This window comes from Drosophila santomea, chromosome 3L (assembly GCF_016746245.2).
Source record: "Drosophila santomea strain STO CAGO 1482 chromosome 3L, Prin_Dsan_1.1, whole genome shotgun sequence".
Lineage (NCBI taxonomy): Eukaryota > Metazoa > Arthropoda > Insecta > Diptera > Drosophilidae > Drosophila > Drosophila santomea.
In genome coordinates, this window is record NC_053018.2 from 18,981,748 (window position 1) to 19,008,725 (window position 26,978).

General features: G+C 46.1%; 3 protein-coding genes across 5 annotated transcripts; all 3 read right to left on the reverse strand.

The window, feature by feature from the left end:
* Positions 1-19: 19 nt before the first annotated feature.
* On the reverse strand, positions 20-21,217 carry LOC120449563 (ankyrin repeat and BTB/POZ domain-containing protein 2). Of its 3 annotated transcripts, XM_039632114.1 has the most exons (8): positions 20,609-21,217; positions 14,482-14,696; positions 4,240-5,808; positions 3,290-3,896; positions 1,883-2,651; positions 1,066-1,429; positions 588-915; positions 20-525 (listed from the first exon to the last, which is right to left on the reverse strand). In XM_039632114.1, exons 2-8 carry the CDS (start codon positions 14,598-14,600, stop codon positions 283-285), a joined length of 3,999 nt encoding a protein of 1,332 aa, XP_039488048.1. In that variant the 5' UTR covers positions 14,601-14,696; positions 20,609-21,217; the 3' UTR covers positions 20-282. The 3 variants fall into 3 exon arrangements, with proteins under 3 accessions (XP_039488048.1, XP_039488049.1, XP_039488047.1); XM_039632115.1 differs by lacking the exons at positions 14,482-14,696; positions 20,609-21,217 and adding an exon at positions 10,576-10,701; XM_039632113.1 differs by lacking the exons at positions 14,482-14,696; positions 20,609-21,217 and adding an exon at positions 7,503-8,302.
* Positions 21,218-23,602: 2,385 nt separating this feature from the next.
* LOC120449410 (copper transport protein ATOX1) lies at positions 23,603-25,142 on the reverse strand. Its single transcript, XM_039631866.2, has 3 exons — positions 24,953-25,142; positions 24,785-24,860; positions 23,603-24,234 (listed from the first exon to the last, which is right to left on the reverse strand). The coding sequence occupies exons 1-3, from the start codon at positions 24,956-24,958 to the stop codon at positions 24,101-24,103; spliced, it is 216 nt and encodes a 71-aa protein (XP_039487800.1). The 5' UTR covers positions 24,959-25,142; the 3' UTR covers positions 23,603-24,100.
* A 298-nt stretch (positions 25,143-25,440) lies between these two features.
* On the reverse strand, positions 25,441-26,800 carry LOC120449409 (galactose mutarotase). Its single transcript, XM_039631865.2, has one exon. It carries the CDS (start codon positions 26,677-26,679, stop codon positions 25,576-25,578), a length of 1,104 nt encoding a protein of 367 aa, XP_039487799.2. The 5' UTR covers positions 26,680-26,800; the 3' UTR covers positions 25,441-25,575.
* Between the last annotated feature and the right edge of the window lie 178 nt (positions 26,801-26,978).

Below are 26,978 nucleotides of genomic sequence, written 5' to 3' on the forward strand. Positions count from 1 at the left end.
ATGAAAATGTTGTTAGATATAATTTTACTTCCTTCATTTAATGCAGAAACAATTTCAACTACCAATAATAGCTAGAGGACCGCCTGCTCGGCCATCCTGGGGTTCGTAAAGGTTAACAGTGCGCTGAACAACTTGAAAATACAAAAATACAACTAGGAAGGGGGCAAGGACGTCGGGGCGGGCAGGGGCACTATTATAATACATAAGAGCTCAGAGATTAAATTAAAAACAATGCAATAAATAAGAATTCGATTCCGTCAAGCAAGTGGGAGCAGAGCTCCTTCACTTTTTCACGGGCGTGACCGGTGGCGATCGGTAGGAGTTGACCAGACCACCACCCGAGTTGGGCTTCCGGGCCTTCAGGCGATTCTGAAGCGTCTGCAGCAGACCGGCGAGCACGTCGTGGTTGGGGATCTTCTTGGCGAACAGGAGACGCTTCACGGAGTCGTCGTAGGTGAGCAGGGCCACCATATTCTGGAGCAGGAAGCACTGGCAAAACTCCAGCAGCCGATTGGCATTGTAGACCTGGAAAAGCAAACCATTCAGGATCACCGGCAAATACGAATCTATGCCATTAGCAGTCCCACCTTGGCGTGAATGTACATCGCCACCACATTGTCCACATCGACCATTTCCGAGCAGCGTGCCTCCGTGTAGCGCAGCAGTCCCTCCAGCTGGAAGAAGCTTGCCGCCGCCATCAGCTCCAGCACATCGCCGTGGGCCACGTCCAAGGAGCTGCAGCCGCCGCAGTAGAGGAACTGCATCACCAGCTGGAAGATGTGGTAGCGTATGTCGTTGATCTGCACCGTGGGCGTGGAACTGCCCTCGCTCAGTTTGGAGCTCAGCATGCTTTGGAAGCGAGGCGATGCGGTGACCAGGACGATCTTGTGTCCGTAGAAGATCTTGCCCTCCACTCTGCAATTCAAAGTTAAAAAATTGGATTGTTTAGAGCAATCAAAAGTAGGGGATGGTATTTCACCTATTTTCGAATATTATTAAATTAATGTTTAGCAGTTGACCCACTTTGTACTAGAATAAGTTGTGTTAAATTGAAGTCACACCCACCTGAAGGTCACGTCGCTTAGTTCCGGATTGTTAACGAACTTGGGATCGATGCGGGAGCCCTGGACGGGCTGCATCGGCGGTTGTTCCTTCACCGGAGGCAATGTCTCCCAGCCGAAACAGGTGGCAAAGATGTCCGCCAGGAGGAGGGTGGTGCCCTCGTTCTTGTTCCGGAAAATGTTGAACAGCAGAGGGAGGCACTCGCTCACGAACTGGGCGCTGTAGTCGTCGGGACACACTTGCAGGAAGTCTTGGAGCAACTGGTCTATGACCGCGTCCAGTCGCAAGTCGTGGGCCGCCGACAGGGCGTGCATCCAGCAATGGAGGGTCCATGGAACCCCCAGTTTCCGCAGTTCAATGGTTATATCTGCCAAAAAGGAACCGGAGCGCTATTAATTGTATGCAAGTACGCAAAAATTGAACATATCTGCTAAACAAGAATTCATTTCTCGTGAAACACAAAAAAAGCAAACACCTTGTAAGCAAAATTGTTTTAACGTATCTAGACCTGATTTTATTTTATTTAGTCTAATTTCCAAACAATCCTAAACCGATCAAATGAATTTGCGAGCCATTAAAACCAGATTGAATTAATTTAGCGGTCAATGGTAGCGGTTTAATTAGAATTGCAAATGGTATCGCAAATGGTATCGCAACCAGCTAACTTTTCGGTTCTGGTAAATACGGGAACTTTTGTGTATTATTGGGTATTATTGGAAATATTTATTATATTTAATATATATCTATAATTATTGTAAGCAACGACTTACGCGTAACATATACCCATTTTTATATAAAACATTGTTCCAACTAAACTCACCCAAATGATTATTCTCGGCACTGTGGTACATGGCCTCCTGGAGTCGCTTGATCTGCGTCTTGTTGAGCAGCGGCAGAATGTCCTCGATGTTTCCACTGGCACTGGCACTGTTTGGTCCTCCGGCTCCTCCGGGACCACTTGCTCCCCTCACTCCGCCCACATCGCCCTCGGCCAGCATCTCCTCCAGAGAGAGTACATCCCTCGTTCCAGGAGAAACGGGGTGGGTGAGCAGCTTGCGGAGGCACGATCGGTGTCCGTGGGCAGCAGCCACTGAAATGGCGCAGAAGCAACCCTTCTGCGCGGATCCTGCGAAGCACAGTGAATCCTTCTGCTGCGTGGACAAAAAGGCATTGGCACCGTGGGCCAGCAGCAATGCCACGATCTCCAGGTTGCCAGTGCCGGCTGCCAACTGCAGGGGGGTCAGGGTGCACTTCTCCTCGCTGCTCCTGGCCCCGCCCTCCACCTTACCGCCCCTTTCCAGAAGGATCCTCAGCGCCACGTAGTTGGCCCTGCTGGCGGCGAAGCTCAGAGCAGTCCAGTGCTGGGTGTCCGGCTGGATAGCCGGGTAGCCGGCGCTTCCCGCAGGGGGCACCTCAACATTCGGATCGCATCCCGCGTCCAGGAGAGCGTGCAGTGCCACTTCATCATTTCGGATGCTGGCGATCATCAGAGCGGTCAGCCCAGCGCTGTTCTGGGTGTCGTACCGCGTGGTGGGCGGCAGTAGCTGTGCCGCCTGGGCCAACAATTCCGCCCTACCAGTCAGCAGTAGCTGCGGAAGGAATTTACATAGACGTTCGATTATAAACGCATATGTACGTATATTCTTCATCAGCATCACTAGCCGAGTCGAACTGACCATGTCCGTCTGTCCGTCTGACTGTCCGTATATACATAAGCCTCGATTTCAGGAACTATTAAAGCTAGAATGTTTTGATTCAGTATGCTAATTTCAGAGACACAGACGCACACACTTTTGAAAAATGTTTTAATATTTTTTCATTTTGGTATTAGTCTTGTAAATTTCTATCGATTTGCCAAAAAAAAACTTTTTGCCACGCTTACTCTAACGCCCACAAACCGCCAAAAACTGTCAGTGTTGAAGACTCTCCTTCGCACTTCCACTAACTGAGTAACGGGTATCAGATAGTCGGTCATCTCGACTATAGCGTTCTCTCTTGTTTTACTTATTTTTATTTTTTTTATTTATTTTTAATTTATTCTCTTTTCCTAATTCTATAAAAATTCTAGAAAAATGTGAAAATCTTCCACTAGCTCTGTAATATCGGGTATCAGATAGTCGGGAAACTCGACTATCGCATTTTCTCATGTTTAGGTAGAAGAGTGTACATTGAATTACAGATGAGCTCTTCACCGCAGTTAGAAGATTATGTCGCAGAACGCACTTACCTTGAACGCCACTCCAATTGTGGCTCGCCTGCCTAGCTCAGAGGTGTCCTCTCCGATTCCGATGCCAATCCCACTGACCACCGGGGAACTGCAGCTACTGCTGCCCGTTCCCGTGCCCGTGGAGCTGACAGTGGGTGCAGTGTTGAAGTGAGTCTTCTTGGTGGGCAGCTCCTCGTCGTGCGCCACCGGCCTTATGGGACAGTCCACTCCGGGAAGGAGCAATCTGGCGGCCTGCATCACGTCATCCTTGTCAATCATCATGGCATTCCGGTGCTCGGCGTGAGCTGCAGCCACCCTCAACCACTCGGCCAGTGGAGGTAGCACCACGTAGGCTCGCTCGTAGCACAACTCCTGGACGTGGTGGCCCGCGGAGGAGGTTCCTCCGCCTGGAGCAGCTGCTTGAGCCTGCCCAGAATGGCAGCCCGAGGCGGCGAGAAGTTCCGTGTGCTCCAGCTGCGAGCAGCGCATGAAGTAGAAGAGGGCCGCCAGAGCGGATCCGGACAGGGCGGCGGCCAACTGGAACTCCTGCTGGGTGCGAAGGGCCTTCTCCTTCAGCTCCCTTATGCTGCCCACACAGGTGGCTAGATGACCTCGAAAGTCACCGGAGCTGGTACACATGAAATAAGAAAATTATGAATAATAATAAATTAATAATAATTGGATAAGACATTTCGTTTGCTCCCATCACTCCGCCACAATTTTGTATCCTCTATATAACATCCCCTGATATAACATCGTTCATACGGAAGCACGGAAAGTTGGACGGACAGGCGGAGGGACATGACTAGATCGGTTCGGTTAGTGATCCTGACAAGAATATATATACTTATCGCGGTCGCAAACGCTTCCATCTTCCTGTTACATATTTTTCAACAAGTCTAATATACCCTTTTACTCTACAAGTAACTGGTATAATAAAAGCCGTTGCCAGAAAGGTTGGAAGTAAATACCTGGCAATAACTTGATCCAAGGAGTTGGCCCACCTGGGCAGAGCCAAGGCGCCACTGGCCACTCTTCCCGCGTTTAGATGGGCGAAAGGCTGAAGCAGTCCCCACACATCCCCGGAACTGGCAATACTTTGATCTAAAGCGGCCGCCGTGCTCCCGTTGCACTGGAGGGCAATCTCCTCCAGCAGATTCTCGATACCGGCGCACAGATACACGGCGGCGTACTCGTGGATGAATTTGCCCAGCCTGGCGTCCGTCATCCAGCGATAGAAGCGCCCCACGGACAATTGGAGGCCCGCCCGTGCGGACTTGCTCTGCTTCAGTGCGCTCTCTCCGGGAACCGCAAACATGGCGGCGGACCTGAGGCACGCCTTTGTGCAGGAGTCCGCCAGCGAGGAGCTGAGCACCACCCGCAGGGCTCCGACCACCTCCTGCTTGGAGCAGAGACCCACTCCGGCCGAGAATCGTTGGATCTCGCGGGCGATCCTCACCAGCGCCCGCTGCAGCAGATAGCCGAGGCGGGAAACCGCCTCTACGGCCAGGTGCTCAGCCTGCTGCTGGCAGCGTCCGTTCCTCAGGACCTTCAGGATGCACTGCTGGCTCCACGGCGGATGCTGCAGCTCCACTAGCCGGTTGTGCGAGTCCACCCACACGAACTCGTCAGCACTGGTGCTGGTCACCACCGTCTCCAGCGAAGAGTATCTGCCCAGGCGACGAGCGGGCTCAGAGCTCTCCGATCCGGCGCTCAGGCTGCTGTAGGTGCTGCTGCTGGTTTGGGAGCGCAGTGTGAGCATGGCCAGCTTGATGTCCTCCAGTCCGGTGCCGCTCCACGGAGCTTTTCCGCCCGGCATGATTCCACGATGCCGCCGCGATCGGGTGCTCCTGTTGGTGACTCCCGCCGCCAGGCGATCCTCGGGCAACGGACCCAAGGTCATGCCCCCCGCGGGCGAGGAGCTGTGGCCACCGGTATCCGACATGCTGGCGTGTCCGGAGCTGCGGTTCTCGTCCGAAGAACTGTGGCACTCCTGCACCCGCTGCAGCGCCCGGAACTGGTCATGCTGGTGGATCCTGGGCGGCGTGGGATTTCCGCCTGTGGTGGGTATGCCCAAAGTATGTCTGCTGGGCGAGACCTGGCTCTGGCCCTGGCTTTGGCTCTGGCTCAGGCTCCCACTCAGTTGCGGTGGCTGCGACTTTACGGGCGTACTCTGGACCGTGAGTCGCGCCGGACCAGCCACTGCCCTCTGTGGAATCAGCGCCTTTGAGGCGGCCAGTGGTGACGGCATCTTGCAGGACGAGTTCGCCTGTCCGCCACTGCAGGACGAGGATGAGGCCACCATCTTGAGGGGCAGCCCCTTGCTCGGCTGCTGGGCCAGCTCCTTGAACACTCTGGGAGCCGGAGTGGCCATGGCCAACGACAATCCTTTCTGAGACGACAGCGGCGTCTGCGAGGGGGGTAGCTGGCTCTGCACCTGGTGGGGCGACTGCATCTGCGGCGGGGGCACTGGGGGCAGGCCTGTCACTTGGCTGGGAGGCTGGTGCTGGCCAAAGTTGGGCGGCAAGTTGCCAGTGGGTCTGGAAGGAGTTAAGTAAAATAAGGTTAGTGTGTGATTGATAATGGTTACTCATAGATAGAGGACGGATTCTAAAGGATTCACATTAAGATCATTGTGAATAATTATGTCTGCTTAAGTAAAGTGAAAAATAATTAAGTCATAAGAAATCAAAAATGGTTTTAATACTCATGGAAAAGAGCAAATTAAAGGAATAGCTGTATCCACAAAATCAAAAGTAAAACCATGGCTAAGCTTCTAAATTAAAGCTGACCCATTTTCAGTCCCATAAATGATGCAACTCATTAAAATTCCTCAGCTCTTTAAAGCAGAAAGAATGCCAGCCAAATTAAACAATGGATTTTACTAACGGGCAGCGAGAAATCTCTGCTAATCTTTGTCAACACAGTCTTGACCATCTTCTAGTTAGCCACGAGCCCAACCTCACACCTGATTAGTGCAGTAGTCCCAGTAGGAAAACTGGAACGTAGTTATATTCTGTGTATATATACATATGTAAGTAAAGTTGTTCATAGTCGAGAACTTCGTCGATTAAAGAACTTAAAAATGTCTAGGACCCACGATTGAAGTAATATTAAGAAGAAGATATCGCCGCATGACTGGAGTCTAGAAGTGGGTTGATCTTCGTCTCCACGATTCGTTCTCACATTTCTTTTTGCGTTTATGACCATCATCTTCTAACTGGGTTGCCAACTTCAAATACAAAGCGATATTAAAAGCCAGTTACGATTTTTCATTTGCATGCGAAAAAGTCTTTTGATTTTTCATTCTTTTTGGGCTCGTTATTATTCAAATTTTGCCCATCCCTTTGACAGTCTATGCTGTAACTTGAGCTCTGATTGACCTAAATTTCAAATGCTGAGATCTTTATTGTCTTTTCGACAATATGTCTTTAGTACAGATATTTAAGATCTAAACAATGTTCTGTGCTAAATGCGATTTATGAGTGGTGCTTTGAATTTCTTCTGAGTACTGTTATAATGATCTTATTCTGAACTTGAATATTTCGTGGTCTTTAGTCACCGTGCAGTGACCTTTGGATTTCTGTTTGCATAAATATTTGCCTTGTTTGTTCATCGATTTAGTTTTATATTTAAAGCAAGAAGCTAAAAATTATTTAAGAGCTAATATGGCATTTTTTGCATTGCAGCCCGTAGTTATATTTCCCACAGAACCGATCCATTTCCTAAAACTCATCTATGGAGCTTGTACGATAACCTCACGATCTGTATCTAAATATTATGAGATATAAATACAACATCTGTTCTAATGGAGTTCATTAAAACGAACATTCGAAGTTAATTTGTTCCCTATAATGATTCTTTGACTGGGTTTTGTAGTCTTGGTTAACTTTGTATTAATTGGCGAATAAGAGTGTTTTACTCAGAGCTACTCGATCATAGGTATGTTACAGGTAAAAGAAAGCGTTCTCGATTGTGAAAAGTATATATATTTTTGACCAGGATCACTATCCGAGTCCGTCTGTGTGTCCACATGAACGTCGAGACTCGGACGCCCAAACGATGTTACTTTCCTTTTTGCCAATCAAAAGGACAATTCTACGCCCAGACGAAATCCCTTTTCCCCGACTTTCACAAAAGAATTGCAGCAGTGCAACATGGATAGAAATGTAAAATGGAATTGGGGAGCAGAAAATAATTAATAATAGCTTAAGATCTGAAGAGTTCCCAGTACCGTTTCGCCGCCCTCCGCCACTCCTGGACGTAGCTCCAGTCGCACGAGTCTGTCTCTGCCTCATCTTGGCCAGGGTCGTCGCAGTCATCATCCGCACTACCATCGTCATTATCACCGACGGCTGCATCGGACTCGGATTTCGTTGGACCCACCACGGCCAGAGTGGGCTTTGCCACCGTTTCCACCAGCGCACTGGCTCGCCGGTAATTGCCTTCAATTCTGATATTAATTACGCCGTTCTGCACGCTCTCAATGTAGGGCGGCAGTTCGTCATTCGCTGGCGGGCCAGTCTCCGGTTTCCCCTCCACCTGCTGCACCTGCTGCACCTGCTGCACCTTCTTCCCCTTTTCCACTGCCGGTTGGGCCTCCTCCGCCACGCCGGTCTTCAGTTTCTGGGACATCTCTTGCAGCAGCTGCGAGTGGAGTTCCTTGGGCGAGGGCAGCGGCGATTGCTGGCCACCGCGGTGGATGGAATCGCCGAAGTAGATGACCACTTTGTGGTTGGGCTTCTTGGTCCGCGGCGAATCCTCCGTCGCCCAGTCCGGCAGCTCCTCGATGGGCGTGGGCGAGGGCGTCTGCGGGGGGCGTGGCACCGGCATCTGCTGGGCCAGCATTTCGCTGTTCCTCAGCGATTGTGGCTGGAAGTTCTTAAGGGAGATGCCGCGGCGTCGCAGGATGAAGTTGTCGTTCAGCATCCTGCTGAACAAAGTGGGCGGTGAAGGAGCCACCTTCTTGCCACTGGGCTTGTATCCTCGTAACTCGCGACACAGGCTGCAGGTGCAATCTTTGGTGCAATACATGCTGCTTTTAGTTTCGCTTTGGTTTCATTTCAGATACTTTCACAGAGAATTACCCCTTTCGGGCTAACTTATTATATTATGTTATATTATATTATATTATTTGCATGTTATATTTACAAATTTCTTTTAAAGGAAATATTAATAATTCTCGAAATATCTTGTGATGGTTTTTGGTAGCAGAAACATTTAACTTGTTCACTTATGCGTCACTAATCGGGATCTCTTAGGCACATCTGCTTTTTCTTCAGCACAAAACTATGTTATTTTCTACATTTCAATGGGTTTTAATATTTTAAAAAATTTCTTTGAGCACAGTTAGCTTCTTCTTCTGCCAGTATGATGTTTTCCATTTCACTGTCGCACTGGTAACAATGGTAATTATGCAAATTATAAACTGTCCTAGCTTTTCGGTGTTCATCCATCCGCGGCCGAAACTTCGCATCCAAAGCTGTGTGCCCGAAATCCGGACCCGCCGACTATCAAAAACCGTTCGCTCCCGTCTGGTACTGAAGCTCGACTGAATTGGAAGCTCGGATTCGGTCTGAGCCCCAGCTCGCAGCCAGCTGCGCCGGCGCAGAAGTCGACTGCGCTGCTTAGTCATTGTCGGCGGCGGCGGTATCTGTTTTTCCTCATTTTCACAGCGCGGCTTGGGCCTGCGGGGGGATCCGGGTTGCAGGGTTCCGGGGATGAGGCCACCTTGCATGGAGGGTCTTCGGGTCTTCGGCTCTATCGGCTTGGGTAATTTTTCCATTTGCTTCTCAGCTGTGTGACCAAAACAATGGGTCTGCACCAACATTTGACATCCACAGCCGCCAGCGGCGCAGAAACAACCTCAGCAACAGCTACATCAGCCAGCTTTGGGGGCTCACTTTGGACGCCGAGCGTTGTACTAGATGTACTGGAGCAGCGTCAGTGAGTTTTCTTTTTCATTTTTCATTTTTCCCGCTTGCCTTTTTCAAAAAATCAAAATCACTGCGATCGGCGGCAGAGATGCTCAGCGGTGAAATTTTCAACAGGAGAATGGAAAATTGAGAAACGCAGAAACTGAAGTTGAAGATACAGCTTATATAAGTTATTATTAATATCATTTTACTTGTCAAGTTAAGATAAACAGAACTTAAGTATTGAATATCAACCCATTATATAGCTTTTAATCACTGTTTTTACTCCTGCAGCTAAAAGAGGTTCAACTATGTGGTTGATCACATACTTTGCCATCTCTAGCGAAGTGACTGGCCAAAGTGGCTGCCAACTCAGGTGGCGAGCCCTGCTCTGAATTTAATTACGTATAACTGTTTGGCGGGGCCAAGGGAGCATAGCACCTCAGCTCCACAGCACACAGCACACAGCTCACAGCTCACAGCACCACCCAGCACACGAAGGTTATACAATCCAGCACTTATCAGATCGTTTTGCCAGCTTCCTTCCAGCACGGGATTGCCCGCTTCCAAGATAGAAAATCAGCCAGGTTCTGAGCTGAGACCTCTGAGGTTTGAGATCCGAGCATGGGCAGACGTGCGTAGGCTTCGAGATACATCTACAAGATACATCTCATGTGTGGAGCAAATAAATTGCCGAGCGTAACCTGCTCCTAATGATTTATACAAGCCCAGGCACGCTGACTTAACGGTTTCTTGGGGTTAGCCTTTTGTTTTTCCGATACGAAACCATGATTTCGACCGCCGCGGTGGTAGAAGCTTCTCTTTTGTGGATGAAGAATTGAATGGTGGTAAATGGGAGCGGTCCGAAGCCACAGACCCAAATATAATCCCATTCACAGCCACTGACATACGCGCATGGCAATTGCAATTAGAAAGCCTCGGTCGTATGATCCAAATACCGAAATCCCCGAATGAAAATCGGGCATTGAACGCCCACGTAATACGGAAAACCGAAACAAATGCTCTATGAATCTTTCTACGGTCCGATTGCACAATAACTTTCTTCAGTGGCCGCCGGCTGTTTGGGTTTGGGTTTCTAAGCCAGGTGGATTATTAAAAAAATTACACTCCGAGCAATTTTCGCATTAAAAAGTTTAATTTACGGAAAAGTAATGACAGGCCATAAATATGCTTACGCCCATTAGGCGGAGCTTCATACGCCGCACTAAAAAGACCCCCAAAATAAAAAAACGGCACAGAAACACAAAAACCAAAAACTACACCAAAAGGTTTAATGTAATATTCGCGTGTTTATAAAACAACTTGGCCGCGAAGGAGAAAAACACCGAAAACGGCTGGAAAAACTGGACAAAGGCGGCAAATGCAACTCACCAGAAAGTAGAGAGGAGGAATATGGCCCAGCCCCACCCGTTGGTATCGGCGATGTATATATGTACATATATCCAGCATATATCTGTGTCACCCGACTAATGAGGTTTGAGGTACTTTCGTTTTTCATGCCTGACAGTATTAGACAGGAAATGGTTTTCGGTTTTCTGTATTCTGTTTTCTGTTTTCTGTTTTCGGCTTAGATTGCAGATCATTAGAACCAGGTCTTCCAGCGAGATCATTAATAATCTTTACCTCGCAAAAATATCTGCGAGTTGTGAGAAGCAAGGTTAGCCTAATATATTAAAGCCTCAAGCCAAGCCCAAACACTCAAGCCAGATACTTGCTGTTAGAGGATTTCAATTTCACTTGTGTTCCCCATTTTCCATTTTCCCTTGGAAGATTTACCAAAATGTGATAGACATGGATTGCTCAAGCCAAACTTCTTTTGGGCTGAGTCATGTTTTCGATCGGCCTGGGAAAAGTGGGAATTACAAAATTTGGATTTATAGAAAAGTTATTGGAGAGCTTAGAAACTGTTTAATAAACTTTAAGTCTGTCGCCGTAAGCTGTCAGTTAGAGAACTAACCGAGCTACCACTTGGACATGATTTCAGCTATTGAGTCAAGGATAATAATGCCATATTCGCTGGGAATTATACCCCACAGCCCAATCAATCCCGGTTAGTTTACACTCCGCACCTGTGTGTCTCCCAAATGATATACTCAAGACGCATATATCCCGACACCATCAGTGACACGGCAATTGGCTGTAACTGTTATGAAACCCCAACATCTGACAAATTGCTACCTTCTGCGAGTGCTTTCGGCCCTATCATATCATCGCATCTACCTGATTAGAGTTAAATATGCTGCGACTACTGTGGGGATTTCCGCATTCAACCACATCCCCAATTCAAAAGCCAATTGAAGAAGCTGCGAAGTGGCAGATGATGATGAGGCTGCAGATGAGGCTGCAGATGAAGATGGAGATGGAGATGGAGATGTACCGACTGACTTTGCTTCCGTTTGAAGACAGAGTCTTCCTCGACGGCAGCTTCCCCGACTTAATTGGCCGCCTGCCTGTCCATCCAGATCTATCAACAGGCTGCTCCAATTCCGAAAACAGCTGACGCCCCCAAATATCTCCCACACTTTCGCAGCCCAAATTGTCTCTGATCTCTTGGTATTTGCGGCTTTGGGCTGCGGCGAGTCGAGTCGAGTGTTTTGATGGCGATTACTTAGTTGGCCAAGTAGGTATTTTTTTGACAAACGCCGCGGAGTATCTCACAGATAGCCGTATCTCTATCTGTATCTGTATCTGTACCTGTGGCCGTAAAGAAAGTCGCGGAAAGGTAAAAAGGTAACAACATTTTCACTTGCCCCACGTCGTCGCATTATTTCTTGTGCCAGCTTTAATGCTGCGTTCAAATTACCTCCGAATTGAAGATGCCACGACGATAGGTACTACGATTCGGAGATCGGGGAGGTGGGAGTTCCAGTAAGTGTATCAAGTTTGTTGCCCTCGCAGATGGGTCTGCCCTCCGCGTGGCCATTGTCATTGACTTTGTTGGCTACAAATTGTTGCTGCTGCTGCTGCTGCTGCTGCTTCGCTGCAGCAATTGTAGCGAATTTTTCGTACATTTTTCCTATTTCAGTTCGTTAGCTATTATTATTTTATTCGCCGTATTGTTGGGCCCTGCTAATTATTCACATTTTGTGATTTTCACTTTCGTTTGTTGTGTGAAATACACCGACTGTCATTTGTTTGTTGTTACTCGCATTTCGGACTTTTAATTGCCTGCAAGAGAGAAGCGCGCCACAATAAAGTTTCGTAAATGCCAGTCATATTTCAGTTTCCTGGAGGGCGGCCAGATTTCGATCGGCAATTGTCTGACTCCGCCATCCGATTTCTCAATCGAGCTTGAACTTTGCGAGGAAAGAGCTAAAACCTTCAGCCGCAGCCTCGTTTGTTTCTATCTTCATTTGTATCTGTATTTGTCCGTAGCTCTAAATGTATCTCAAGCTCAGCTATAGTCTTGTTTTAATTGAATTAGTTGTGTATAGTCGAGTCTCTGGGCCAGGCCCGCATTTAATAATTATTCATCTCTACCTGAGTAGATGCGGTCGTAAAGCAGGCCCATCTACTTTTTGTGGCACACATCCGGGGCAATCTTCTGCTGTCGGAGAACGGCAGAGATGTGGCTCTAATATTTTCCAAATTAACCTTGACCGGCTTCACAATGCGAAAACGAATCGCAGACGGATCGTTCCCGTTTGGCCCAGCGACCAAGAAGCCAAGAAGATCGTAGCAAACACACAAGCAATCCATTATTATTTCCGAAAATCGTCTAGCGTCCGCTATTCTGCCCCAGCCACACACGCCTCGTCCAACTTCTTTTCCTCGTAGCTGCTCATGTTCCACTTCCGAAAAGAAGTTGGTCTCTCGGCCGAGAATAAAAGTTTATTGTCCGTTCAACCTACACTCTTTCCCCGCCCAAAAGCGCCTCACTTCACGCTGTCGTGCACAATTATGCATGCAAGTGACCAACTCCAAAAATAGCGGCCATTGTGGCTCTGTCTGAAGCTGTTGGAGCTTCTAAGCTTCTAAGAGACTGGACTGGCGCTTGAAACACAATACGTAACCAGAGGGGCAAATATTTGAGGTACTCCAACGGAGCAGAAACATCCTTCTTGTCACAGACATCTAAAAATAGTTATACACTCGAGTAATAATCATAAAAGGAGTTAAATAACGAATAGAATTATCCAATATACTTATTTAGAATTGGTAATAGAATACATTTATTTGCTCACAAACTTTTCATTTACTTTCTTAAGCAATTCCAGACCTTTGGATCATCATCCCCCTAAATATTGCCCTAATGTCATATTTTACCCTCTTAAAAGTGGGTACGGAGTTTATGTTATTGTCTTCAAATTTAAATTAGGTACGAATTTGAACTGTTTAAAATGTTGAAGTTATTTGAAATAATGCCACCTATCGGATAGCCGGTACACCAGCTATGCTTGAGAAACCTACGGCCAGATGGCGCACGCTGTTAAATCCGTGTACCTTCCCAGGTTCCGTATACCAAATCTAGGTGGCGCTTAAGCACGATCTTTTCTGGAACAGTTGGTATTTACAGATCTATAATACAGCCGTAATATTTCTTACCCTAAATGTGTAGAATAAAAGTTTGTTACTAAAAGAACATTTTTATGACGTGAATATATGTAATGAAACACAAAATCAACCATTATTAAAAATGGAAGGTCATAATATATGTATATTAGGGTAAAATATTCTAAATGTTTCTTTAATAAGTTGTTTCATATTTGTTTAATAAGTTGTTGGTATTTTATTTATGCCAGCCGAAAGCCACTGCAGCTATGGCTGATACCCATCCCATGTAGCTTAGTTTACAAATTACATGCTGGCAAGACGCCTACTCTTTGCCAGCCCTCTAAAAAGGCTTAAAGGAAAGGGCTTTGCCAAAACAATTGGACAGCTTTAAAGACCCCCTCGATGTTTGAGATTTTGTTGTTAATCCTCCCGCGATAAGTAAGAGGTTTGGTTATATTATTTATATGTTTAATTGCAATGTTATGGCACTAGTACTGCATGTACGGATTCGTCGCTTTAATAAAACTATTTAAAAATTCCTCATCACAGACACATGCGTTATACTCGTAATACACTGATCACATTAAAAAGGTAGGTACGGAAAACCCAAGTAATTATTTAGCATTATCCCCTAGGGCTCAAAATGCAGCTGAATGATTTAGAATAACAAATATTCCATATCAAAGGAGTAAATCATTGCCGGACATCTCATATGTTCGATGCATGCATTAGCTGTGTACGTTATGGCTTTGAAAAATAAAAAGACCTAGGCAGCGAACTCACCTTCGCGGCTTCGGCCGCAGTATCTCATGGTTGGCATCGGTTATGCAAAGTGGGCTGAGAGCCCCGGCCAGATGTGCCACGCCCACACGCTCGGAGTCCCAATTGTGGCGAGTGGGCATGCTGTCTGCGAGTCCGAGCGTTTGGCTACCTCTTCTTCGTCTTTCCAGCCAGTCGAAGCTCACAGTTCCAGATGCTGCATTTTCCGGCTCTGCAAACTGTAAAGCAAACAAACGATTCCATTAAATAGTGTAGTGAGGGAATACTACTATACTATTTCAAAGGATATGAGAAAACCTAGAAGTAAAATTTCCCTTAATCTGTTAAAAATTAAAAATTGTTTTCTCGTGCAAAATCAATAACTGAAAAACTCAAAATGTAAACTATTAATATTGTTTAATATATTCGTTCCCGAGGAGCAAATATTAATGTTGTATTAAGCACGTATTTGAATAAGAAAAACATCCTTAACAGATATGTTCGATTTTCAGCTGTATATCTTCCTTTCAATAGTATGCCATGGTGGCTAGTTGCAAAGCAGGGGCATCCCTCCGAATGGAAGAGCCCCGGTGCAATTAGTCGCCGTCGACGTCGTCGCCACTTCCTCTGCCCATAATAATTAACGCGGAGCTGCCCCTCAGCGGAGCAGAGAAAGCTAGGAGAAGTAGTCTCGGGCCATTGCGTGTTTTGCGTCATTGGCATGGCAGATTGAGAGTCTGTTGATCGTCTTGCTAGTGGCCAGTTGCTCTATAAATGGTCACCGGTCTGGTTCGGCCTGGGTCTGAATCTGAATCTGGATCTGGATCTGGCTGCGAATTTCAGTCGTCGTCGTCGTCGGACTGGAGCCCGTCTGATGGATCGTCGTCGTCGTCTGGCGCAGGTGTCGATCAAGAACTTTGGAGCCACATTGGCATGCAATCAATGCCGTTCGATTTCATTTCGCTGGAAATGCTTTTTGCCTGCGTAATGTCAGACATTTCAGCCTGGCAGGAAAAAAGGAAAACATTTTCCCTCTGCAGCAGCTGGTTTTCTTATCGTCCATTTCCCGGTAAAGAGCAGAGGTTCCCTTGAACTTGGTCTCTGTGCTATTTAGCTTTTCTATTGAACGCTGAAAGCGATCTTATCGGAAGTGTCCAAGCATCGTAATGGCAAGGGAAATGGGAGACTGCGATGCCGTTGATGATGCTGGTAGGTGAGGATGCTATATAATAATGTAGGCATCCCAGCAGGTTACAAGTAATTTGGAGCTATGATTCATATATGGGCCCGGCAACAAACTAGATGTCTTTATTGGCTTACTTTATTTGCCAAGTAAAATAAAAACTAATGGACTGCATAAGACAACCCATTAAATTCAACTGCCTCTAAGTGAAAACAAGTTGTTGGCTCTGAAAGAGCACTCGAGTGAATCACGCCAAGCATCCCACATATTATATAAACCTCCCCCATATAAACGATCGTGATAAATGAGGTTGAGCTCGAGCTTAGGCACTCCAACCGATCGTTTTGACCTTGTTTCATTGGGCAAGCCATTTTAATCATTTTTGCGCAGCTTTAAGATTTTTTCCGCTCTCTGCGGGTTGCTATTTCGAATGGGCCAAAATAGGTCCAATCCTAGGGCTTACCAGCTCATTTGCTACGTGACCCCTTATCAGAATACAGCTGAATGGGGTCATCTCGATCTGAGATTTCTTTTTAACTGTTTTCGTTTGGGCTTTGTTAGTTTTGAGTTTTACTTTATGTCTTTATGTCTTCGTTCCAGGCGGCGCATTAATTATTCCAGCCGGGCTTGATACCCAATAATCGAGCATCGGAAAGGAAAGGAGCACCGATTGATACCATATAAATGGCAGCTAAGCTGCCGCATTTTAAATGGCATTAGTCGACTTCATTCTTGTGTTCCCGGCCCATCGGCCTGTTGGCTGCTAGATTTATGGCCACGATTCCGTCTCCGGCGAGAAAGCGCTGTGATCTCCGAGAAGTTGGTGCAAATTGATATCACATAGCCGAGTTTATGGCGCTCCAACGAACTGTCAATGTATCCGATCAAGTTTTGCTTCTCACTGCTTTGCATCTAGCATTTCCGATGTATAACAGAGTTTTATACGAGTTCCAGGTATCAGGAGGGAGGACCAAAACGATCTCAATATGCCCTTGGATAAGTTTCCACCATCAGCGTATGATTACTTTGTATCATTGGTGTACTTGGTGTTGATTATACACAATCTTATGAAAGGTATGCGGAAGAAAGTTAATGTTATGAACAGATCAATATTATTCCGTTAATACCTCTAAGACTGAAAAATTAACATTTTGAAATCACTTCAAACCCTTTAATAGAGAACGTTCTTTTCCACAACTTTCGTCGCTACTCGAATATTTACCTTTTTGGCATATCTTGTGCCCGATGAGTGATTTTCCCCCTTCTTCGCCAGCTACCGCATTCCAAAGTGAAAGGCCGATTCGAAAGATACAAAAATACCCACACGCACATACATGAAATTTCATAATTAATATGCCGACCATACGACTAACTGCTTGAAGTTTGCTCTGGCACATTAATATGCAACGATGACTGCATCTTGGAATCCAAATCCCGGTGAGAAGTACGATTCTAATTCCCATTCTGATTCCGAACCGGGTTCGATGGTCAGGTGGCGTATTTTCATATTTTCATTTTGACCACAGATCCGACACTAATAGATGCGGCCTTCTACGCCCTTAATGGAAATTTGCATAATAAAGCGGGACATATACCTCTTGGCTTAGGAATCCTACTAGATTGTCGTGCTCATCGCCTCGGTTCGCTCCATTCATTAATCATACAAAAGATCTTCGCTGAAATTTCCAATAGTTTCATGCCCTGAAGTATTAGTTGTTTCTATCTGGTTTTGGGGGCTACAGCTCGACTTGGTTTGCTTCGGTTTCCACTTGTTACAAAGATTAATTGCACAGCTTATGCTAATCCATTGTCATTAGCCATTTATGGATGGTCGCGGTGGCAAGTTGCCAACCACGAAAATATAGGAATGAAAACAAATGTGAGGAGACCAGAATTCCAGGGGAAGCTTACAAGCGGCTGCGTTTGTTATCTAAATCTGTGTTATTTCATCGGTGAATTTATCGCTGGTATTTCGTTGGTATTCCTGGATGGCCTATGTGGCAAATAAAAATAAAAGGTATCTGATTTCCGATTTCTGATTGTCTCCATTCGGTGCTCTCTCCGCATTCGAGGGCATCTTTTTGGCCAGGGGCACTAGCGCGTTTTAAAATGGCCCAAAACAAACAAACTCTCAGACGCTCAATGATAGCCGATCACCGATCCTCCAACTATTTCGTTCTATGGTGAGTAAGCCCGTGAGGCAGCAAGAAATTGAATCGTTTTGTAACCGATACTCGGCCTGCCATTTGGAGTTTCTTCTGTTTCCATCCATCGAGTAAAAGGTAAACAGCGAACAAATTTCAAGTGGCCCGATGCCCACTGAGTTCAATCTTGCTGGGAATGTGTGAACTGGAATATCCAATACTTTGTATGTAAATTTCCATTTACACAAGCCTGCCATTTATAAAATTGTAGGGAATAAAAAAATATCGATTTCATTAGATGGCACGAGGCATGGGCTTAGTAACTTCCTTAGAAGTAAAAGAGTCATAAGTTTTAAATAAATAAAAGTTGAATTGATCATTTGTTCTCATTTGAATCTAGCTATAGTGTAATATTTTGGGTCTTAGAATATCAAATATTTAATCTGACTCAATCGAGATGAATTCGACGCCCGGGGGCGGGATGCAGAACCTGTTGATCTTAATTTGATTTCGAATTTCTTTTGGCAAGTACCCAAGGCCAATACGGCGATCTCGTTGGGCCTCTGAAGAACTGTCGAGTGCCGTAATTATCTCCTCTTCGTTCTGAGTTCATTGCATGTGGAAGAATTTTGATTTGTGTCAAAAGAGACACGCACGTCATTCGGCATTTCGAGCTACCATCCCCGGCTTATTTGCCTTAATAAATTCAAAATTAAATTTTCTCTTAATTGCGATCGAGACGAGGTCGAAGTTGGGCCCCGCTGGTGCCCAGAACTTGATGTGCCGGAGAGAAAGTGATTTTCTGGCGTGGCTGCTGCAGTGTCTGCCCGGAATTGGGTCACCTGGTTGATATTGGATTGGTTGGCTCCGATCTTGGGTTTTGGGTTTTGGGTATGGGGTATGGGGTCTGGGGTCTCGACTTCTCGTGAATTGGGAACTGGATCGGCCAGTGAGCTGGTTATTCGGCTGGAGTCGCCCATTGACATTTAAATTATTTGTTCGAAGCCAAAAATGCCACCGAACCAGCGATCGGCGAAGTCGCTGTTTTCGCTGTCACGTGATGTCAGCAAGGGGCCAAATACCAATAAGCGAAGGAAAACATTAAGACAATTTTTCATCGCAGTGACAACTGACAGTGAAATAAAATACTCTCTGCCGGGCTTATGCAACCGGCGAGTTGGGGCTCTGGTCTTAATGGACAATTGGCTTAACGGAAGACAATGGGACACGCCCTGCATCCAGCCCTGCCTCCACCCGCTCATTCCCTTCACCAGTGGCCCAGTGACAGTGACAACCCGAAGTGGGGCAAAGACCACTTACACTCACCTCCGACTCTGTGACCAGGGGTCGCACTCTCCATCCACAAACTGCTATCTAACCAACACAGTGGGCATATCTCCCCCTGTTTCCCATGGCGGCCCTATAAAATGGCCCCATAATGTATCAATAATGTCCGGGCTCAAAATGCGGTCCGGCGATTGCTTTTGACTCGCTTGTCAGGTGTGTCGGCACGAGCGGCTTTGTTGGCCTCCTGATTCCCCCCGAATCAGCCGTCCACTTCGCTGCGGCATTCCACAGTTCTCGGAGGCAGCTGTGCCTGGTCGTAGGTCTCTAAGCTTTTTTCGGTTGAGTTGCTGATTCAAGCAACAAAAAGTGTATTTTGCTTTTAGTGGGGTGTATTCGAAGTGTATTAAAAGAAGAGCTACTTGAAAGTGTCAACTGTGTAGAACTGTGTTAATCCCATGGATATATCGTAGTTTTTTATTTTGCTTATTTTTTGCTTATATTTTGCTTTTAGTGGGGTGTATTCGAAGTGTATTAAAAGAAGAGCTACTTGAAAGTGTCAACTGTGTAGAACTGTGTTAATTCCATGGATATATCGTCGTTTTTTAGCTCGATTATCAGATAGCCGTAACTGAGTTAGTGGGAGATATGCAGAAAAAGAAGAAAAGACTATTTTTACTTACAATTACAATAAATGTAAACAAAAAAGAGGAAAAATCCAAATAATTATCTTTTGAAACAAGCGCTTTTAAACAAATTTAATACTGCTTAGAAAGAGTTAATTGCAATTAACTATTTTCGCCCCTATTCCTTTTTGTTTTAGTTCCATTCAGATCGTAAACAAAGCTGCAAAGGTGTCAACGCCAAAGCTAAAGTCAATAAAAACACCTCAACCATGGGTGAATATACAGAAACCCATTCGATCTCTTACAAACACGTAAATATGCATACGTGTGCTTATTTATGTTTGTGTGCTTGAACTTACGAGCTTGTTTGTTGTCCACTTTAAAGCAGAACAAGGAAAAACTAGTTAAAAGTATTCGTAAACACACATAACTTCGGCTTATTGCTAAATGTTTTGTCAGATCCCGCCTTTCCACCAAAAAAATCGATTCGGAATCCACACTTCGAATGGAAAATGGGTTGCGACACAGAAATCAAATCACAAACCAAAAATGATCTTCCCAAGCGGGTCTTAGCATAATTTCCACTCCACCGCTGAAAACGATCGCATTTGCATAGATTTGACCCAGGCTGATATGAATAGGAAGCTTCTTTTTAGCAAATTTATTCCATATTTTTTATTTACAGTTAAGCGCAATAATTAACTCATTAGGTTTCCGTTTTTAGGTGTGGTAAGCTACTTGACTTCATTTTTGCAGAACGAATCGGAAAGACAACAAGATGTAAACCTTACTTAAGCTTTAACACTATGCTAATTTGTATACCCAATTCTTGCCAAACGCTAAAATGTATTGAAACCCTGTGATATTCGTAAATATTTGTAAATATTTATGTAATACATTCAATGGCAGCTCACCTTTTTGAATATTCCAATTATTATAGATCCCTTTTGACAGGCGTTAGTGATTAATCCAATAGTTGATCCTGGGGCAAAGTGGACTTAACTTGCAGACGATTATTTAGTTGATTGGGTTTGCTTAATTCGGTTGCTCAAACTTGGCACAGTAATCGCTTGACTCCGGCTATCTGGGCTCACTTTGAGAAATAGCTTGCGTGCAATTAATTAAACAAATTGCTTTACTTTCACCTACTGCGGAGTAGCGAGAGGCAATGGCAACAGGATCAACATTTGCATGGCATTTCGCCCACTCACATACATGTGAAGCACTGGCACAACAACACACACACACTTACTCACACGGCTAGAGTTATTTTTATTTTCCTCGAATTCTTTTCTTTTTATTTCGGCAGGTTTTCGGCTAACAGGAAAATGTACTCTCCGGATGTATGCGAATTCTGACTATATACCGAAAACAACTTTTCGCGCATATTACACGGCTACGCTCAACCAGAGAATCTGAGTGGGAGAGACGGCAGGACGGCAAGACGGGGTGCCATATTGAGGCAAAACCAACCAAAACAACCGACCGCTGGAGGAGAATCGTTCTGCACGGCGAAAAGTCAAAAACACAACTGAAACTTCTTTGGGTAAAAGTATTTTACAGAGCAACGATTGAGCGACCAGCGACCCAATCCACCGAAGGCACGCGCAATAGACGAGGTCTTGGACTCGGACTCGGACGCGGAATCGGAATAAGAGTCGCACTCAACAGGTCTGCGAGATCGGCTCTCTCAGTATACTGAGTCTCTGGGAGAGCCGTGCCTGCAGCCACTTTGAGTAAGTATCTCAAACCAGTTGATCTTGTTTTGGTTTTTTTTGGCCCTGGTTACATGACGACTGCCTGCTGCATGCTGCCGACTGCGACTCCTTCGGCCAAGCGAGTTCGTGTCCTAAGTCTTTTGTTTTGCGCGCATGGACTGCAAATGCCCGGCCATTATTATCTATGAGTTATTTACGCTCGGCGATTTTCTACTTCTTGTACTTTTTGTACTGCCTTTGCGGGCCAGGGCCTGCTCTTGTTATGGCCGAAACGAAGCTCGTGGGCTTGGCACACGCTGGCCCCCGAATCGCAACTGTGAACCTCCGCATAGGAATTTCCATGGCCCCGACAGGTTTGGTCCTCTTCCTCTTTTCCCGCCTCCCTTCTGCCTCCTGCCTCCTGCCGCATTCTGCCTGTAATTTGCACTGCTCGTAGTTGGCTACTGTGCTTTCCCAATCGGACAAGGAGCGTAGGAGTCGCTAATGGCTTGGTTCAATGACCAGCCAGGAACCGAGCAAGAAGCTCAGCCGCACTAATCACTCGTACTGCCAGCGAAACGACCTTGTGTTAGTGTATCTGTGGGGATACCTGCCGCTCAAACGTCACAGTTTACTTCGGAATTTATGGCCCAAACAGGGCCCTAAGTTCGGTTTAGTGTGCCATTGTTCTGGTCGGTCCTCCTCACATCTCCCATGACAATCTGCAGAACAAGAACGCCGCCGAATGGCAAACCAGTCCGTCAGACCGTCGGATGCGAATGAGGAAAGGGAGGTTGGGACCAGGGGTGTCCTGCCTGCCAATGCCCCAACGCACCACCAGCCGAGGTCCCAGCCACTTGACCAGGCGAAAAACGAGCGGCCAACTGGTTGCAACTGGCAACTGGCAACTGGCAACTGGCAACTTTGCTGCCAAGCATGCGCCAAAGAATTTCGCCAGCGATTTTCGGAATGTCTACAATGCACAGAGTGTGCAAGAAAAACATCAACAAAAAATCGCGAAAGAATGAAAATAAAAGCACGGGAGGACTGGTCTGCCGAAAGGCGCGATGAGTGGGGCGTGCCCAAATTCTGACATATTCTGGAGCTCTGCGATAAAATGGTGCGCTATTAGATCTGAGTATATGGGCAACTTGCAATAAAAATCAAAACTAAAGTCATTACTACGTACTCTATTGGTATGTTATATAAAATACGGAGACAAGCTTGTTTCTTAAAGTTGTTGTGTTAGTTATTATAAAGGGCCTCTTAATAATCATTTAATAGTAACCTGCATTTTACTGGTCGCCCGGAAAGGTTGAACCTTCTCAAAACTCAAACTCAAACATTGTCTTTCAACATCCGCAGCTAACTAATTTCAATTCCAAACACTATCTTAATTACCAAAAGATTCTCATCAGTCGAAGACAATGGCATACTAACTGTTTGCCTTACCATTCCCATTTGAACGGTATTCGGAAAGATAACGTGATGCCATCAGGGGCTGCGTAAGAACATTTTCAGATGCTATCAGGAATTGATCAGTGGGCCACACTTGAGGGATTATAATCGGTCAGAGGCAAGGACGTGTCTCTCGATGGGATGGGATGTGGATGTGGATGGGGAGGTGACTGGTGTTGTGACAGCGAAGCGTCCCTCGCTAGCCTCTTTGTTGTCGGGGAATAAATCAACAGGAGACTCTGCTCGCAACTTGAAACGCAACTGAGCCGCAGTCCCAGGTACCCGAAACGAAATGAGGCTTCGAATGTCCACCACCGAGCTCAATTAGTGCAGTCCCCTGGCCTCTTTGTGTGCTGCATTCTTCGGATGCCGAGGTGGCATTTGATTGATAATTTCGTTACGCCTCGAAGATGGCCCACAAAAAATCACAGAAAAGAAAGACACAAACAGAACATGGAAAAACGAAAAAAAATATTCAATTTGATAAGTGTGGGTTCCCGAGAGCCGAGATTTATGACAAGTTCATGCTGCCCCTTCGATCGTTACAAGGCAATAACCGGCTATTTGTCGCCGATTCGCTGGAACGCCGAACACCACAAGTCGAAGCTTAGTGCCCGCATCAGATTTTCAGATTAGAAACGACAATAAGCCAATTTCCATACTACATTTGGAAATGTATACCATTTCCCTAACAAGAAAATAGATTACTACATCATAAAAGTAGCCGCATTCCCACAAAAAAGAGTTCGTAACTTTTAAGGTTAAAACGTATTTGTATATATTTGATATTTTAAAATGGTAAAATTTGTAATATTACGATTAGTCATAAGAGGGCAATTGGAGTATATCATTTATTGGCAACTACGTTGGATTTACTAGAGTACCCCTAAATACGGCACCTGCATACTTAGGCAAAAAGTTGGCTTTAAAATTTGATTAGTAAAATTTGAATTTGAAATTCTTCATCTAGGCATAGTTAATGCATAATATAATAACACTTCAATTGGTTAACTACAGGCTACATACAATTTCGGCAAGAGCAAATTACTAGTGTAAAATTTGTATACGATTCCTATATTTGATTTGGTTAAGAGTAAAATTTGTATGTATCCCATGAATATCACTGAACAGCGACCCAAATCGAATGCTTTCGGTGCGGCAATGTGGAAGATCCCTCGATCCTTAAGGGTCCACACCCTAGACCTCAAGTTTCAGCCTGCCGTACTTCTGAAACTTGCTGAGAAACTCGTCTCATTTCTTCACGCCGACGTATGTGGTGCTCTTTCCGGTCTTGCGCAGCTGCTCCATCAGCTCGTCGGACGACAGGTTCGACGTCACGCTCACCGTCCGATCCTCCAGGCTAATGTTGACTTTCTCAACCTTATCTGCGGAATGACACAACACATGGTTTAGTCGATTTTCGGCCGAAAGCAGGGCAATTCGCTACTGATAAGGGTTAAGTTGTTCCCACCACTCAAACGAACAATGCAAATTGCGGTTAAGCCCCTTATCGTTATGTGATTTATTATGTTTAAGGCTTGTTCTGAGAGTTCAACTGAACTTTTCGATAAGTTGCATTATTAGGTTGAAAGTTTTTAAAGTTTTATCCAAATTTTTAGGAAGATCACAAATTTAGTTATAGTTTTCCTTTTTAAAAGAAAGGTAATATTTCTCAAGCAACATTAACAAACTTTGCAGACAGTTCAAAGACTTGAAACTTTCCAACTTTAAACCAACTTTAGAGTGAAATCCCATTTCAGGAATTATATCCACATGATACCATTTGTATGATGTATCGGGCATTCAATTAGTTCACCCCCACATTTGCACATACATACATAGGTACATACATATGTATGCTTGTACATACGTAAGATTCGACCGATAAGGCACTAACTAACTTAGTACCTGGCACTAGTGCTACGTAGTACGTACCGCCCAGTTTGCCCAAGACTCGTTCCACGGCACTGGCACATCCGCCGCAAGTCATCTCAACCTTGAATTCGTGCACCTGGGAAAAGCGGGAAAATGGATTGGTGCGAAAGGGGAATTTTCAACGCTTTTCCAATCGATTTTGGACTGGACTCAACCACTGAAACCCACTGGCATCCTGCTGCTGCTGCTGCTGCTGTGACTTCTGGAGTCCGTCGTGTGCTTGTAGACCTGCGGTAGGTTGAACAGCTTGGCGGTTTTCTTCGGCTAGTTCTACTTCCAAACGTGGCAATCAGAAACCCCCTTCGTTATTGCAGAGAACTTCTTTGGGTTTTATATATTTGACTTTTCAGAGTGACCGAGTAGACCTGCCCTTTAAATATCACATCCATACTCACTCCTAAATAAGACAAATGTTCACATCAGTGCGGTGCAGAACTTTGATAAATGCTCTAGCGACGACTCAAGCCAAATGGTGCTGCCAGTGCTGCCCAGTGGCGCCTTTTCTTTCTGTTATAATAACGGTATATACATAAACATTGTTAGATATTGCTTCAATATCGTTATTTTTAAAATAAGTTAGGTCCAATAACAATATTCCATTGAATTGTGTTCGGTTCTACAAAAAATTCTTTCGATTTGCCATGAAACTTTCGCCCTCAGTTTTCATTGAAAATTTATTGTTATGAAATTAAGAACGATAATAAAAAATGCATTTCTGACACTGCTAACCATAATGATTGCACTGCCAGTTAAATTTGAGAGTCCAAATTTTGGGAGCACTAACTAAATAGCTACACTCGCTTGGGACAGGCGCCAAATCGGTAAACCACCTGGTGATCGTACAGCTGGCCAGGATTGAGCACGATTGTGGGGAAGTCGCAGTGGTTCATTGCGTCGGGGTACTTCTGCGTCTGCAGGGTGAAGGCTCCCTGGCGGACATAGCGGACCCCATCCTTGCCCACGTTGGGTATGTCCGCGCTGTCCTCGTCCGGCAGATGGTTGGCCGTGCTGAACTGCAGGCCCGGCTGGTTGGTGTGCACCTCCATGAAACGGCCGCTGCATGGATGAACCACACGGGCCACCAGTTGCACCCGGTTGGGAGGAATGTCTACGCAGAAATGGTTGTCGAAGCCGCCCAAGGGGCAAGCGGACACCTGATTGAGCCGCTTGCCCAGACTGACTAGGCTGGAGAAGTCGTACGGCGTGGTGCGCACGCGCATTAACTTCCCGGTGGGCAGCAGCTCCTGGTCCACGTCCACTATCTTCTGGGCCTTGATCATCAGCATGTGCTGATAGAGCGGATCTCGGCCGGCGCCGTGGCCGCCCAAGTTGAAGTAGCTGTGGTTCGAGATGTTCACCACCGTGGTAGCCTTCGTCCGCGCCTCTATTCGCATCCCAAAGCAGCCCGTCTCGTTGAGCGAGAAGTTAATGTTGGTGGTCAGCTCGCCCGGATAGCCCTCGTGCCCGTCCGGCGAGATGTGCTGCAAGGTGACGCCGTCTTTGTGCACCCCCACCACGTCCCAGATGACGCTGTCGAAGCCCACGAATCCGCCGTGCTGGTGATGTCTATCCCGAATATTTCGACTCACACTGACCTCCTTGCCGCAGAGCTTGAAGCGACCATGTGCTGTGCGGTTGGCAACCCGGCCAATGGTGGCTCCAAAGAAGCACTGCTGGTTACGGTAGTACCCTGCCACGTCGTCGTAGCCCAGGCACACGTCCTCCAGCTTGCCGTTGAAGTCGGGAACCTTTAAGGACTGGATGATGGCACCCATCGTTAGGATCGACACCGACATGCCACGCTCTGTGCTCAGCGTGAAGCGCCGAACCCGGTCGGTCTTCTGCGTCATCGGGTTGACGGCAATGCCAAACATGTCCTCGATCACTCGCACCATCCTGGAGCTCCTAAGTTTTGCCAAATGCCTAGAGGAGGATAACTAAAATTTTGAGATGCCTTGCTGTGGCGACAGATTTTAGAATTTTAAAGGGCTCACACGCCTTAAGTCCAGTTCAAAGCCCACTGAGAGGTGGTTCAAAAATGATAAGCATTACATTTTGTAAACCGTATGCCCGTTACTCAAACTGAAAAATGTTCGTAGACTCGAAGAAGAAATTCCGACCATTTTAGGTACGTATGTTCTTAGCCAGGCCACTTAAGCCACGCTGAAACACTGTGGAGTTACACATATGTAAC